General features: G+C 37.0%; 2 protein-coding genes across 2 annotated transcripts in view; both read left to right on the top strand.

Annotated features, from left to right (window-relative positions):
- EPHX4 (epoxide hydrolase 4) overlaps positions 1-15,446 on the top strand; it is a 26,373-nt gene extending 10,927 nt beyond the window's left edge. The window contains exons 4-7 of the mRNA XM_059057675.2: positions 1,539-1,667; positions 5,677-5,780; positions 10,437-10,585; positions 13,047-15,446. Coding sequence (XP_058913658.1) covers positions 1,539-1,667; positions 5,677-5,780; positions 10,437-10,585; positions 13,047-13,290 — 626 coding nt within the window. The 3' untranslated portion in view covers positions 13,291-15,446. The remainder of the gene's footprint in view (positions 1-1,538; positions 1,668-5,676; positions 5,781-10,436; positions 10,586-13,046) is intronic.
- LOC131763232 (lysophosphatidylcholine acyltransferase 2B-like) lies at positions 14,163-17,385 on the top strand. The gene is given in 4 exon segments (XM_059075268.1): positions 14,163-14,170; positions 15,858-16,035; positions 16,037-16,703; positions 16,706-17,385. Coding segments are annotated over 4 exon segments (1,533 nt in total).

The following is a 17,385-nucleotide window of genomic DNA, read 5'->3' as shown; positions in this document are numbered from 1 at the left end:
CCTCAGGCTACAGGTCCAGCTGGGATTGGCTTCTCACTGTGAATGGGGCTGGAGCCCCAGCTAAAGGAGAGTACCTATCTGCGGGAAGCTCTTCTCCTGGCTATGGTTGAAGTGGCAAGAGGATGAACCCAGTTGTAAAAGCATATTTCAAGTTTCTGGTCACAGCTCATTGGTCAAAGCAAGTCATATGGCTGAGCCCCAAATCAAGTCATACACCCACCACAAAACCAAAGCAAATCACACTGTCAAGTCTAACATCAAAATATCAAAGGGGTGGTGAAGGAACTTCCCTGGTGGTCCAGTGGTTAAGACTCTGCGCTTCCACTGCAGGGGGCACAGTTTGATCCCTGGTCGGGGAACTAAGATCCCTCTTGTCTTTCAGCATGGCCAGAAAAAAGGTGGTGGGGGAGACTTCCCTGGTGGCACAGTGGTTAAGAATCCACCTGCCAGTGCAGGGGACATGGGTTCAAGCCCTGACCTGGGACGATCCCACATGCTGCAGAGCAACTAAGCCCATGTGCCAGAACTACTGAGCCTGTGCTCTAGAGCCCATGAGCCACAGCTACTGAGCCCATGTGCCACAACTACCGAACCCACATGCCACAACTACTGAAACCTGAGCGCCTAGAGCCCATGCTCCACAACAAGAGAAGCCACCTCAATGAGAAGCCCACGCATAACAACAAAGAGTAGTCTCTGCTCGCCACAACTAGAGAAAGCCCGTGCACAGCAACGAAGACCCAACACAGCCAAAAATAAATAATAAATAAATAAATTTATTAATAAAAGGGGGGAGTGGTGAAGTATACTACCTCTATGGCAGTGGGGAGAGGGGAGGAGTAAATATTTTTTAAAAGTAATCTAATACACTATATCCCTTTTGACTAAAACCCAGCTGCTACCATCAATATATTAACAGAGCCAGTATAGTGAGAAACCCATGAAATCAAATTAAAGACCCTTTTCTACAACAGTCTAATGAGAACATAGTTCAGGTCAATATTCTTAGAGGGGAAAAAATGGATGAGGTCTGTGGGTGTCAATGCAGTGTTGTAATTTGCTGTGATTACAGTAAAATAGACTCAGAGACAATGATTTCCGACAACCATATTTCTTTCACATTTTGTGGTAATTCAGTCAGACTTGGCCTAAATTTGTCATCATGAAATTTTCCAGTTAAATCAATAATGTAATCTTGCTTATGACCTAATTATGTGTAGTCTTTACCATGGTTTTCCAAACTCAGGTTTATGTGACCATAGCTGAACTACTTCCGATTATTTTTTTTAAGTATAAATACCCAAGAGAGATTCTGAGGTCTATAATGGATCCTGGGCATCTAAATTTTCTAAAAAGCTACCCTAGGTGATTCAGACATACAGGGTTTTGGAAACACCAAACTCAATGTCTGCACAAAGTGCATAATTAGGGTAGGAGAATAGAAAGATTAGGTTTGGAAGCATACCTATTTTATGTGCGGTAATGATGCACCCACCTGTTTCTTTTCAATGATGCCAACATTCATTTCTCAATTACAGGGTATAGCAAGTGTGTTCTTATTGGCCATGACTGGGGAGGCATGATTGCTTGGCTAATTGCCATCTGTTATCCTGAAATGGTGATGAAGCTTATTGTTATTAACTTCCCTCATCCAAATGTATTTACAGGTGAGTTTAAATTTCCTTTAAGACATCTTTGATAGCGTGACAACTCACTATTGTCACTGACACGGATTAAAAACAGCAAAAGTTGATTAATATAATATTTTTAAATTAAATGACTAAAATATGATATTAGCACATGATAATGTCAGCTATCTCAGCTTTAAATATTCCTGAAGAGTCACAGGAAGTGTTGCTTTATATTTGCTTGCATCATTTTATTTCTTTTTAGAAAACATTTTACCGCTAACTTAGGGAGAGTTAAAGAGTTAAAGGGAAAATGCAGTAACATTACTTTGACAGTAATGAATATTGATAGCCTAGAAATAAATTTTCCTCTTGCCTGACTCCTTTGGCTGTCAGGAATGGCAGCATTCTTTAAAGAAGCAGTTCGCAAATTTTTGGTCTCCTTTATACTCTTAAAAATTATTAAAGACCCCATTGAGCATTTGTTTATATGGGTTATATCCATAAACATTCACTGTATTGGAAATTAAAAATGAAAATTTTTTAAATGTTTATGTATTAATTCTTTTTTTTTCTTTTCTTTTTTTTTTTTTTTTGTGGTACGTGGGCCTCTCACTGTTGTGGCCTCTCCCGCTGCGGAGCACAGGCTACGGACGCGCAGGCTCAGCGGCCATGGCTCACGGGCCTAGCCTCTCCGTGGCATGTGGGATCTTCCCGGACTGGGTCACGAGCCCGTGTCCCCTGCATCGGCAGGCGGACTCGCAACCACTGCGCCACCAGGGAAGCCCTCATTTTAAAAAAATAGTTAATCCAGTACATATTAGCATAAACATTTACTGAAAACTAACTACATCTTCCAAAACAAAATTTTAGTGAGAGGAGTGTCATTGTTTTACATTTTTGCAAACCTCTTTAATTTTTGGCTTAATAGAAGATAGCTGAATTCTCATATCTGCTTCTATATTCAATCTGTTGCAAATGTTTGAAGTATATGAAGAAATCTGGCCTCACACAGACTTGTAATTGGAAAAAGGAGGAGTATTTTAATAGTCTTTTCAAATAACTGCAGATGTTCTCCTTTAATACTACACCAAACTCAAAAATTAGTTATTTCTTAAAGGTTAGTAACAATGTGGAATCTGATGTCATATAAGTGAAGTTTTTGTACTCTGTCACATTAAAATCCATTCGTCTCTCTATCACTTTGAACGGATTTTTTCTACCTATGCATGATATTGCAATCATCATGCATTGGAAGATATTGGTTCATTGAGTTATGCAGATCTTCCATAAGTTGACACATTTCATTATATGCTATCAAATCATGTTCATTAATATCACCCCAGTTTCATCAAAAAAGCCTTTGCAAAGCTGTCAAGCTCACAGTAGCAGACACAAGTTTCCAAAATTCTAATTTTCACTTGAAAGCTTGAACTTTATCATTGACAACAAACACTGTTGATTGTTTTCCCTCAAGTGACAGGCTCACTTTGTTCATTTTCAAGAGACTATCTGTTAAATACCCAATCTGACTGATGATAGTTTGTTAGTCATTCTCTCAAGTAAAAATGGTGTTCCATTAAAAATGCAGCTAATTCAACTTATCAGACAATTGCAGAAGTGCTTTTCCTCGAGACAATCATTGTATTTGGGTGTTGAACAGAACTGCCTTATTTTCTATTTTATCACAATGTTAAAAAGCTGTATACAAAAAGGTAGAAATTTAATAAAATTAATAATTTTGCTATTTCATCAAAGACATTCTTAAGTGAAACCGCCACTTAATTTTATGTATTTATGTACTTGTTTGTTTACAGCAAGTGTGTGGTAGTGAAGAATACAGTGATGGCTGGTATTGTTTAGTGTCACCGCCTTGATTTGTGCTCAGGCAGCAATGGCTTTATCTACTATTGCCTTTGTACCATCTGTGCAAATGTCAGCAAAATGAGAAAAGCTAGTTGTATTGTTTTGAAATAATTTGACCATCTGTATCCTTTAAAAGGGTCTTAAGGATCCCCAGGGGTCCACATGGACTATATTTTGAGAACCTCTGCTATAAAGAGAACCCTTCATCTTAAGAGTGATTATAAACAAACAAAAAAACCTGTGAACAATGGCTACGCACATTTTTATTTGTTTTTGACAAAAATTATAATTTTGTCCTCTAACTACGCTTGTCAAATTTTCTGAGGTTCAGTACTGTCACGACCCACAGTAGGCCTCCAGGGAACAAAAAAATTCAGAAAAACATATTTTTATTTCTTTCTCAAAGTTAAAATAGGTGAGGGAGAAAGGGAACATGACTACATAAGTACTGTATAAGTATAAAAGTTAAATTTTAGATACAGATTCAATTGTCCTAGCTCAGCTGAGGTAATAGTATGGCTGCTTAGGAATCAAATATCAGGGCTTCCCTTCCCTGGTGGCGCAGTGGTTGAGCGTCCGCCTGCCGATGCAGGGGACACGGGTTCGTGCCCCGGTCCAGGAAGATCCCACATGCCGCGGAGAGACTAGGCCCGTGAGCCACGGCCGCTGAGCCTTCGCGTCTGGAGCCTGTGTTCCACAACGCGGGAGAGGTCACAACAGTGAGAGGCCCGCGTACCGCAAAAAAAAAACCACAACAAATATCAAACTGAGGTTCATCATATTTCTCTCAGTTGCATTAGGCAATAGAAGTTGTGCTACATGCTTGTTCAATTGATCAGGACCCTAGAGTAAATGTTATTTTGTTGGTGCTGCTATATGGACAAACTGTAATTGGTCATTTCAGTAAGAAAATACTTGGATATTTCTGGAACTATCTTATCAGTAATAGGTTCAACCCTGGTCAGGTCAATCTGAAGTCTTCAAGTAATATGACTATATTTTCCCTTAACTATATTGATATCTCTTAATGCAGAGCTGAATAAATCTTATTTGATGATGACTTTACAAAAAGTATAGCATAACAGTGCTCCACTTACCTGAGAATTATAATTCTAAAACCTCCAACCATGTTGAGTACAGTTACACAATTAGAAATAAGAAAAAAAATCACCTCTATAGCAAGGAAAATAAAAGTATAGTAAACAATACACAACAAATATGTACATTTAATATGTATGATCACATTACTCCCTAGTTTAAAACTTGTATCTTCCCAAAACACTTAAAATCTTTATCATTCTGGCCTTACCTGACTGGGTTTCTGCTTTTCTTTCTAAAACTCATCTCATACCATCTCCCCCTCCTCATTCACTACATTATCAGCCACACTGGCCTTCTTTCTGCTTCTTCAATGTGCCAAGCCCAGTATCTACTTTCTGTTCTTGATGCTCTTTCTAGATCTTTGCATTCAAGGCTCATCCCATATCCCCAGAGAAACCTGTTCCACCACCTTTACTAAAGGATAGTCCCACCACACCACCCAGCCATTACTTTCAATCAGATTACCTTGTTTTATTTTCTTTATAGTATTTTTGCTAACTAAAATGATCTTTTAAGTATTCATTACTTATTTATTATGTACGTTCCGTATGAATGGGGACGTCTTTTCTCTTGTTCACTGCTAAATCCCCTCACACACAGTAGATACTCAAAGATTCATTAAATGGATGAATTTTCTCAATACATGAATGAATTTAAAGGAAAGGCTATAGTTTCCGTTGAGGCCAAATGAATAAGATATTCAAATCAGCCTGTAAGGAAAATCTTTTCAACAAGGGAAAATTACTTCCCCATGTATCCTTAGGAAAAGTGTTTGGTCACTGATAATGACCTTGGAGAAAAGGGAGTGTTGTTTTGGGTTTCCTGTTCCTTTCTGAGTCAACACTTCAGAAAGTGGAACTTTCTTTTTATTTAAAGTGCTTTAAGTATTTAAAACACCAAAAATATCCAAAATAAAATATAAGAACATAGAAATTGTTCCAAAGAGAAATATACAGAAGCCTTATTTGTAAATTCTTTTATGGGATCATCTCAAAGGTGAAATTGCCTTAAAAAGAAGTTATTTCAATAGTAAGTAATTCATACCCCTTGGATAAGGTCTAACATGGTATTTTAATTTCAGAATATATTTTACGACACCCTGCCCAGCTGTTCAAATCCAGCTATTATTATTTCTTCCAAATACCATGGTTCCCAGAATTTATGTTTTCCATAAATGATTTCAAGGTAAGTCAAACATGGTGATGGATGTTACAGACTTTTTGTCTGTGATCATTTTGCAGTGTATACAGATATTGAATCAGTATGTTGCACACTTGAAACCAATATAACGTTATATGTCAATTATACCTCAATTAAAAAAAGAAAGACTGGTGCCCAAGAGGATGACAGAATTAGGAGGTCAAAAATAAAACATAGACTGAAACACTAAAAACAAACAAAAAACTGAAGAAAACTGGTCCTGCTTATGCTGTTCTCATTTATTTTAAATAATCATTTATTGTACATCTGTTATGTGTTATGTACTGTTAGGCATTTCCTCCTATGCAAAAAAATAAGTCAAACAAATAATGTTAATGAGAAACATTTTAAATTAAAATCCATCTTTAAGAAAGAAAAACAGGGTATTCCCTGGTGGTGCAGGTGGTTAGGACTCCACCCTTCCACTGCAGGGGGTACGGGTTCAATCCCTGGTTGGGGAACTAAGATCCCAAAAGCCTTTCAGTGCTGCCAAAAAAAAAGGGAAAAGAAAAACAGACAAATGCTAAAACTTAATACATGTTTCTAAGGCTTCATCTATAGGCTTACTTATTTTTACAGTCTCTATCTGTATGTTTGAGTGCCTGGCTGTTAACTCAATTTTTTCTGAGAGCCTGTTTCCCTACAGGCATACCTCTTTCTAGAGAATATTCCATGGGGAGATGAAGGAATATAAATGCCAGGTAAGAGAATTTGACAACAGCAGAAGTGGAAGCCCTTGGGAGTAAACAAAACCCCCAAACAAAATTAAGCCTGCAGGTATTGGTGTGCCAATACTGACACCAGGAGTCATATGTTGTATCTATTTCTTCAAAGTTAATTAGTTCCTTCTTGTTTGTCCAGCATGGTGTTAAATATTTAGGGAGGTTAAAAAAAGACATAATATTGTTTTACCTGGAAATACTTCTGCATGTGCCTCTGACAATAAGGACTTTTTTTTAAAAAAGAACATAACTCCAATGTCATTAGCAAACCTAACAAAATGAATAACTTGTTAAAATCATTTAATGCCCATTCAGATTCTCTTAATTGTCTCAACTGTCTTTATACACTTTATTTGTTTGAATCAGGAACCAAACAAGGTCTACATATTGTATTTGGTTGTTATGCCTTTTAAAATCTTTAACGATTCTTTCCTTTTGTTTTTTACCATCACTTTTTTAAGAAGAAATTTGTTCATTTGCTCTGAGGAATGGTCCGCATTTTGGATTTGACTGACTGCTTCATCATGGTGTTATTTAACTAGTTCTGCTAACCCTTGTCTTTCCTACTTCATAGGTGCTACTGATCTTGAGGCTTGATTAGACTGAGGTTTAATTTGACAAGAATATTTTATAGGTGGTTCTGTGTATTTCCTAATGCATCACATCAGGGAAGCACATAATGCCTAGTTGTCCCAGTTTTAGTAATGCTAACACTAACCAGTGGGCTCACAAATTGTCAGCCTATCCAAATTGCCTAACAACCAACCTTTCACCAAATAATTTTAGCATACCTTGATCGTCACTGCCTAGGTTCATAATTTCTTTAGAAAACAGTGATTTTTTAGTTCTATTGGGATGGCTAAAAGGTTCCTTCAGTTTTTAAGTAAAAATAAAAGACACGTTTTTCATTTTCACCAAGAGCTTTCTTGAACCCTTTGGTTCCACTACCTTCTGCCATTTTTCAGGCAACTTCAAAATTCCATCTTCCCACAACTTTTTATCCTTTTGAGCAAAGAACTGTTCCAGGTGCCTTTTACAGTCTTCCAGGGTATTAAAATTTTTTCCATTAAGAGAACTTTGTAAAGACCGAAATAAATGGAAATCTGAAGGTGTAGTGTCTGGTGAATATGGCAGATGAATCAGAACTTCCCAGCCAAGCTGTAACAGTTTTTGCCTGGTCATCAAAGAAACATGCAGCCTTGGTTATCCTGATGGAAGATTATGTGTTTTCTGTTGAGTAATTCCGGATGCTTTTTGTTGAGTGCCACTTTCAGTTGGTCTAATTGGGAGCAGTACTTGTTGGAATTAATCGTTTGGTTTTCCAGAAGGAGCTCATAATAGAGGACTCCCTTTCAATCCCACCATATACACAATATCACCTTCTTTGGATGAAGACCAGCCTTTGGTCTCTTCCATTCCACATTATTGTACAGTATCCACTTTTCATCACCCGTCACAATTTGTTTTAAAAACGGAACATTTTTGTTACGTTTCCGTAGAGAATCGCATGCAGCAGTACGATCAAGAAGGTTTTTTTTCACCTAACTTATGCGGAACCCAAACATCAAAGCGATTCACATAACCAAGGTGGTGCAAATGATTTTCAACGCTTGATTTGGATATTTAGAGTATGTCGGCTATCTCTTGCGTGGTATAAAGTTTATTGTTCTCAATTAATGTCTCGATTTGATCACTATCAACTTCAACTGGTCTACCCGACCATGGAGCATCGTCCAGCGAGAAATCTCCAGCGAGAAACTTCTCAAACCACTTCTGACACGTTCGATCAGTCACGGCACCTTCTCCATACACTACACAAATTTTTTTTGCATTTCAGTTGCGTTTTTACCTTTCTTGGAATAATAAAGCATAATATGCCGAAAATGTTGCTTTTTTTCTTCATCTTCAATATTAAAATGGCTACACAAAAATTCAACAGTTTTGATAAGGTTTTTTTTAATGCACGCTAGTATGACAGCAGTCACAATACAATATAACAAAATTGTTTCAAATAAAGTTAAAGACAACTAAGTGCTACTAGAGCCATCTTAATGTAAAAAAACTGAACAAACTTTTTGGCCAACCCAATATTATTCTTTCTGCTTTATTAACTGGAATTCATGTATAAAGAAGAATTTCCACATCTATATTTGGTTATTCTGAAATACAGTTCCCACAAGAATGGCAGGACAAATACTTCATTATTTCCATTTATAAACAACTTCCAGAGTAATGAATTGGTGCCCTAGAAACCTCCATTGATAACCAATGAGGGGTTTTTTTTCATATCATTATGAGCTCATGATTTTTAAAAATATATTTGATATGTATCAATTGATTACAGTCATTATTCTCTTTGATGCCCAAATTGTTGCAAGTGTGAACTCCTTCAGGTTGACTCCTATGTCCTCTTGACACAGGAGCCCTTTAGTCAGTGATAGGTTGCTTCCTTAATGTCCTAAGTTCATCATTTTTTTCCTGGATTTTTTTTCTGGAATCAGTCATTTATTGAAGAAACTCTGGCTCCTATTAGTAGGAAATGGTATTTAGAAACCACAGTTTGGGTGTCAAGGTGATCATTGTTACTGAGTTTTCATTTCTTCTAGATCTTTCCATTGGACAGAATGTAGACATACATATTTTTTAGACAGAAAAAAATTATGAGTTCTTATTCACATTTCCAAAGCAAATTTAAGATGACAGGGTTTTCACTTAACCTCTATGACTTTATATAAAACATTATATGGTTCTAAGTCAAAACTCTAAAACAAGGTACATTCAGAGAAGTGTCACTTGTCTCTGTTTCCTCTGTTTCTGTCTCCATCCTATTTCTTCTGTCTCCCATGGAAAACCATTTTGGTTAGTTTTGTTTCCTCTTTTTATTGTTTCTTTTTAAAAATATAAGCAAATATGTATATATTTGTCTTTTCCTTCTCACACAAAAGATAACATACTATAAACACTATTTCTACCCTTGTTTTTTTCCCACTTAACAATATACCCTGCAGATGACTCCATCATCAGCATAGAGCTTATCTCCATCTTCTCTTAGAGTACTAAGAACACATCATTCACCATCATGTATCTATACCATAGTTTATTCATCCAACCCCCCATAGACATTTGTTTCCATTCTTTTTCTATTACAAATAATGTTTCAATGAATCACCTGCTGAACATGTCATTTCATATTTTTGCAAGGGTGTTTTGGGGTTGAGGGACCTAATTTTAAACAAGAATCCCAATAGTTCTGATTCAGGTGGTTTAGAGACACACTTTGAGAAATGCTGGTATAGAGCAGTATTTTTCAAATTGTAGGTGGACACTCATTAGTGAGTCATGAAATAAGTTGTGCAATTCAGTAAAGTGGCTTGCAATTTGAATGTTTAAAAATAAACTAGAACAGAATTGAAAATATCATTACATGCTGTAATAAGTGTAAGGGCTATTTCTTTAAACTTTTGTTTCAGAAATATATATGTAGAGATATGAACTGGATCATGATGTAAAATGTTTTTGTTACTCTAGGTTGTGATCAAAAGAAGTTCAAACAATTTGGCGAGGGTGCGTGTGGATTGGTTGTCAGTAAATAGATAAACTGTTAACTGGAATATCAGGCTTTAGAGCAGGGATAGTACTTGAGCTCAGCCTTGTAGAATGTGAAGAGACACCAAGAAGACAGGATACTTTTCATAAGGGTGAAGTGTCCATGGGGGATTAAAAGGGAATAATATCAAAAATAAAGCCAGGAAAGCAGAAATATATAAAATGTGCTTGTAAACAATGAGGTCTCCAACCTGGCTAGAGCAGAAACTGGGAGCTATCACTGCACGCTGACCATCATTCTCTTTCAAAAGCCAAATATTTAGTTACTATTAGGTAACTGAAAAGTTTTAATTATTCTCTTCTCACTTATCAGGCTTTGAAACATCTGTTTACTAGTCACAGCACTGGCATTGGAAGAAAAGGATGTCGATTAACAGCAGAAGATCTTGAAGCTTATATTTATGTTTTTTCTCAGCCTGGAGCATTAAGTGGTCCAATTAACCATTACCGAAATATCTTCAGGTCAGTATAATTTGTTCTTTTTAACTAAACAAAATTTTCATTCCCTACAGAGCCAATATTTGATTTTTGTTAACATCTTTATTGGAGTATGATGGCATTACAATGGTGTGTTAGTTTCTGCTATATAACAAAGTGAATCAGCTATACATATACATATACCCCCATATCTCCTCCCTCTAGCATCTCCCTCCCACCCTCCCTATCCCACCCCTCTAGGTGGACACAAAGCACCGAGCTGATCTCCCTGTGCTATATAGCTGCTTCCCACTAGCTATCTATTTTACATTTGGTAGTGTATATATGTCCATGCCACTCTCTCACTTCATCCCAGCTTACCCTTCCCCCTCCCCGTGTCCTCAAGTCCATTCTCTACATCTGCGTCTTTATTCCTGTCCTGCCCTTAGTTTCTTTAGAACTATATTTACTGATTATTTTTTAATGAGAATTATTTTATCAAGCATTTTCCATTAAGTTCTTTAGCTTAATATACTAAAACCTACTCTCTTAAAACATTTAATGTTTTTCTTTGTTTTGTTTCTTTCTTTATACTGTAGTATAATTGACATATAACATTATATTGGTTTCAGGTGTACAACATAATGATTTGATATTTGTATGTATTGCAAAATAATCACCACAGTAAGTCTAGTTAATCATCTGTCACCATACATAGTTATACTTTTTTTTCTTGGGATGAGAACTTTTAAGATCTACTCTCTTAGCAACTTTCAAATTTGTACATACTTTGTTTTATCTGTAACTTACGTTTCATGTGAAATTTAACAATTTGAAATCTCAGGACCAGAGAATATGCTTTTCTTTTAATTTTCTGAAAACTCCTCACTTTTACCCTCAATTCAATCTGGTGAAGAATTTATATTCTTCTTTACTTTTTCACTAATTGTCTTTTTAATAGGGACTAATAGTCCCCTTTCCTTACTGATTCAACTATTACATGCTCACATGTTGTTAAATATGCAGGTAACTATTAGAAAATGTTTTGTTTTGGAACACTTTATGAGCTCCAGAATTTAAGTGACTTGCAAGTTTGTATAGCAATCCCTGTATCAATAATTAAGTATAGATATATTTTTATATCAGTTTACCCATTCACCAAGAACTTAATTTTTAGGAGCATTACAACCAAATGATGGCCACTTGCATGGGAATCAAAAGTTAAGACCTTGGAGGACATATGTGATATCCTGCACATTCCAGCAGCATCTTATCAACCCCAAGTAGCCACAAGTTAAGCGTTTTTGTAACTAGCGAAAATGTAATTCAGTGCTGGAGAGTATAGTTAGATGTTCCTTCTCATTCTTAGTTAACAGGGATGTAATTAATACCATTCCACCTTTCTGAAAAACAGCTTAGCAGAAGTTGTCAAAAGCTTTAAAAATATGTATCCTCTTCAGTTCAGGAATTCCACTTCCAGGGCTCTAGCCCAAAGAAGTTATCTGAAATGCCAACAATTTGGGCACAAAATGCTCATTGTAGCATCACTTAAAACATCCACTTCTTTTAAGTGATGCTATAATCTAAATATTCAATTATACAGGAACGGTCATTTATGGGTTATTATGCCATAAAATAGTATGTTTTACAATTATTTTTGAAAAACTATATGAAACAAGAAAGTTATTATAATTTAATATGAAATTTGCATGTGTATACTGTGTATAAACTGTGTATATTTACTGCATTGTACTTATGGTTTCAACAATATGCATAGAAAATGACCATTTTTTAATGATGGAATTATGCATGATTTTATCCTTTATACTTTTCAGTATTTAAAAAATACATAATAAAAACTTTATATTTTAAAAAGAATCTTCTTGCAAAATAAATATAGTATCGTGTAGTATTAAGGATCATTCCATATATATTTTCTGACTTTTCAGTTCCAATTTTCACATAAAATGCATTAGATTATCCAACAAACAATTGAAATACATTTAAACAGTAACACTGTTTAAAGCTCCCTTTCATCACACTATTCAGAAGTTCTGGTATCTTTTTGAAGCAAATTCATAGTGATGTATTTCATATTTAATTTATAGCTGCATTATAAGTTTTGCAGGGCTGATCCAATTAAAACTTTTATCTGGCCCTTTCTTAAATAGACCATTAAATTTTTTATTGTACAGATTGATCGCCTAATGCAGTGTTTCTCAACCATTTTTTTCATCATCACCTCCCTTCAGAGCCATTTTAGGCATTTTTTTCCCTAATTGCCCCCCACCCCATGAAATTTTAATATCTGTTTATGTACTGTGTGTATACTCATGGTTTATATATAAAAAGCATAATTTTTTTTTCACTCTCCCAAGAACAAATTTTCATCCCTTTGGTGGGGATATTGCCCTCCTTAAAAATCTGTGGCCTAAAGAAACATTTTGGGGGAATGTTATTTTAATGTTTACAGTGAGTCTCAAGCCCACGTGTTTTGTTTTTATAGCTGCCTGCCTCTCAAACATCACATGGTGATCACTCCAACACTACTACTGTGGGGAGAGAAAGACGCATTTATGGAGGCTGAGATGGCTGAAGGCACAAAGATTTACGTTAAGAACTATTTCAGGCTAACTATTTTGTCAGAAGCCAGTCACGGGCTCCAGCAAGAACAACCTGACATAGTGAACAAATTGATATGGACATTTCTAAAAGAAGAAACAAGGAGAAAAGATTGGCTTTTTCTGTGACGAGTCTGTAATGAAATCTCTAAATAATTTTTTTAAATTGTTCATCAACTTCTTTAAGCTTCATTAGGAAAAATTGTTTTAATATGCTTTATCATAAATAAATATCCTGACAAATGACATCGAAAAAAATCTGAGAATGTGTGAACTTGTAACATAATGTTGGTTTTTTTCTTGTTGTATTTTGCACAGAAAAGCATCTGCCTTAAAATGTACACACTTGTACAAAAAGGAAGTTGGAGAAAATGGCTCAGTTTTGGTTTTTCACATTATTTACCCTGTTAATATATGGTGCCTTTTACAAATGTATATTAAAGATTAGCTATGCCATATTAAAAGGCAAAACTGCAATGGTATAAATTTTTATTTTATTGTTCCAAAGTTCTTTTTACTGTTTTTTAACCGTTAAAAAATTCTATTACCAAATCTCTTGGGTTTATAGTATATTTATTAGTTTGAAGGCAGATATGACAAGATGAATGTGCATCTTAAAATAGGCCATAAATACTACTTACACTGGGAAGAGTAACTAAAGAGGATATGAAGATTCTATATATACATATATATTTATTAAACATTGTAGGGAAGCACATCCATTAAATTACTTGCCTTAATTCTTCAGCTAAATTGGTGAGAGATTTAGAAAAGAGATCAAACTGTGCTTTTGCCCCATTTAATGCAACAAGGATTGAATACTGTACTTCCTATGTGCACTAGAATCTAAGCTCCACAGGGCAGAGATTTTTGCTGTATTAACTGACATATATCCAGCATCTAGAATAAGAGCCTGACTCATTGTGGGAACTCAAATATTTGCTAAATGAATAAATAATATATCTGATACACTGCTAGACACTGTATGGGAAATATGAAAGATGAGATGGTAATGTTGACCTTTCCCTTAAGAACCATATACAGAATGCAGTTAAATCAAACAACCGTTCAAAAGTATTAATGAGCCTTACAGATAAGAGTGTGAAGGGAACTCCCTGGCAGTCCAGTGGTTAGGACTCGGCCCTTTCACTGCTGAGCGCGGGTTCAATCCCTGGTCAGGGAACTAAGATCCCACAAGCCGCACAGCGTGGCCAAAAAAAAAAAAAAAATGGCAGGAAGAATTACAGAATAGAGGATGAGACCAACTCAAAGGATTACTACTCATTCTCTTGGGTTGCTCTCATCTAGCATGGGAGACAACCAGTAACATTGCCAAATCATGGCTCCTCAGAGACTACAACTGTGTTCCCAAACAAGACTAAGCTGGTGAAAGGAATGTTTCCTTCACTAAGCATAGTTCTGATAGTGACAGAAGAAAGTGGAATATCCCTAAGAATTCTCATCATTGTATCCTAGCAACATGTGTTGCCAATAAAAGCCCAGTTTTCTATGTACATTGTACTTGTGCCTCATAACATCTCAAGGTAGGGAGTATCACCACTTTACAGATGTGAAAATGAGATTGGCCAATGCCCACAGTACAAGGGTTGGAACCGGGATCTGACCTAGATCCATCTGGTTGTAAAGCCCATAATCTTTCCACTTCAATCACATTCTGTTTAACTGGATTTGGCATCCACACTGCTCTTTCTGTTTTATGGGTAACCTGTTGTGTTCCAATAATTAGAAACATCTTTCAGAAACTTACAATTTGACTTTTAATTCTGGAGGAATTTAAATTAGCAATTAGCAAACAGGAATATTTGATACAGCAAATACTACAAGGTTTAGCGGAGAGCCTGGTTCACACCAACTTTAATTATGCTTCCCTCTTGATCATTTTCAAAGGGCAGCAACAAAGGAAGGAACAAGACTTTATTGACCCTGTGTGGTGATGCAATGAAGTAATCCTGATTTATTTTAATGCAAACGTGTTTCAGACAAAGGTGATTTTAAGGTTTCTCGTTGTTGTTACTTATGTCAGTTTGGAATGCTGACCAGTTCATCTGGACTAATATTAACAATAAGCATCAAAACGTGCCATGGCTAATCCTGGCCTATGATAATGGATGTATTCTAATTTTCAGTGGATGTAGAGAGTACTTGTAACAGATATAAAGGCTCAAGGCTGCCATCAGTTAGACCTCTTAGCATACAGAGATCCATTTGTAGGAAGAGTAAATGAATTTGACTTACCAACTGCCAAAGCATCTCACTGTAAGTAAACTTGACTGGTAGTGGCATTTAAATTAAAAAATTGTGATTAATAAATATTCATCTATTTAATTCATCCTTAGTAGGTATACAAATATACTTAATGTAAGTTTCAGAAATTATGTGAAAATAATTTATTAAGCATATATGTCAAAAGGAGGCCATTTACAAAAAGCAAAAAAGATTGTGCTGTTGATATGATTCTAATTCTCCTGTTACATCATTTACCATTTTTGATTTTTCTGATTTTAAAGGTAATATATCATTTTCTATTAACCACAATTGCCTCAAAGGGTTCTAATTATGTGCGAACGGAAAGAGCACTTAAATATGGGATGGGGCAGGGTTACAGTCGGGGGGCCACCCCCAGATCCAAGCTACAGGCGTCCTGAGACTACGGAATAGTGGGTTTCATGGCACAGCCCACCTCGGACTTCGAGGCTGCGGTGTTGGAATCCGCCCTCAGCCAAGACAAGCAAGTCCCTGTGCCCGCCACCAGTGGACAACCCCTTCATGCAGCAGACGCACATCAGCGCGTGGCGCTGGGCCTACGTCAACCTCATGGGGGCTGTGCTGGTGCCGATGTGCGTGTCCTGCATTGACCGTCCTCTTCATCTTCCTCTGGCCCGTGGCTGCGCTTTCCACCATAGGTCGTCGTGCTCGACCAGCCAAGCCCGCCAGGAGTTGGAGAAGAAGACTGGTGCAACCAACCCTCAAGTTCTTGTTTCAGGTGACTTTTTTTTCAGCAGGGTTCCTGGTTAAAGTGAAAGGGGAAACGGCAACCCGAGACAAGGCCCGCATCTTCATTGCAGCACCGCACTACAGTTTCTTTGACGCAGTCACCTGTGTCGTGGCAGGGTTCCCCTCGGTGGTCTCCGCGAGTCAAAATGTGCGTATCCCCGTGGCTGGGAAATTCTTACTGTCAACGCAGCCGGTGCTTGTGACCTGAGATGACCCCAATTCGAGGAAGAATACCCGGGAGGAAATCCTGAAGCGAGTGACATCTGATAGGAAGTGGCCACAGATCCTGATTTTCCTGGAAGGAGTGTGTACCAACCGCAGCTGTCTGGTCACCTTCAAACTAGGGGCCTTCTCTCCAGGTGTTCCTGTACAGCCAGTACTGCTCAGGTACCCAAACACCCTGGACATCGTGACCTGGATCTGGCAGGGGTTTACAGGCTTCCAGACCTGTATATTGACCCTGAATCAACTCTTCACCAGGGTAGAAGTTGAGTTTATGCCCGTTTATATCCCAAATGACCAAGAAAAAAAGACCCCGTCCTTTTTGCCAATACAATGAGGATCATCATGGCCAATGCTCTTGGGGTGCCTGTGACAGATCACACTTATGAAGATGGCAGACTGATGATTTCTGCAGGTAACCTTTGACTACTCATGGAAGCCGGTTTGGTTGAATTTACAAAAATTAGCCAGAAATTAAAGTTAGATTGGGATAATATTCATCAGTGTTTGGATGAATATGCTGTAATTGCAGTTGCCTCAAAAGGAGGGAAGATAGGAATTACAGAGTTGGCGAATTATTTGAAACTCCCAATTTCAGAGCCCTTGAGACAACTTTTTGCCCTCTTTGACAGGAATAATTATGGCAGCATAGACTTCAGAGAGTATGTGATAGGTCTGACTGTCCTATGCAATCCTGCCAACACTGAAAAGATTCTGCAAATGTCATTTAAGCTTTTTGATCTTGATAATGATGGTTTCATAACCGAACAGGAGTTAGCTGCTATACTTCGGGCAGCTTTTGGAGTGCCAAATCTTGATGTTTCCAGACTCCTTCGGGAGATAGCTGGACAGAACTCAGAGTACATTTCATACAGGACTTTTAAGAACTTTGCCCTGAAGCATCCAGAATATGACAAGTTATTTAGTTCATACTTAGACCTCCAGGCAGCCTATATATATTCATTACCACAACAAGTACAGGTTTGA

This window comes from Kogia breviceps, chromosome 1 (genome assembly GCF_026419965.1).
Source record: "Kogia breviceps isolate mKogBre1 chromosome 1, mKogBre1 haplotype 1, whole genome shotgun sequence".
Lineage (NCBI taxonomy): Eukaryota > Metazoa > Chordata > Mammalia > Artiodactyla > Physeteridae > Kogia > Kogia breviceps.
The sequence above is the reverse complement of the archived record's forward strand: the minus strand, read 5'-3'. Positions and strand labels throughout refer to the sequence as shown.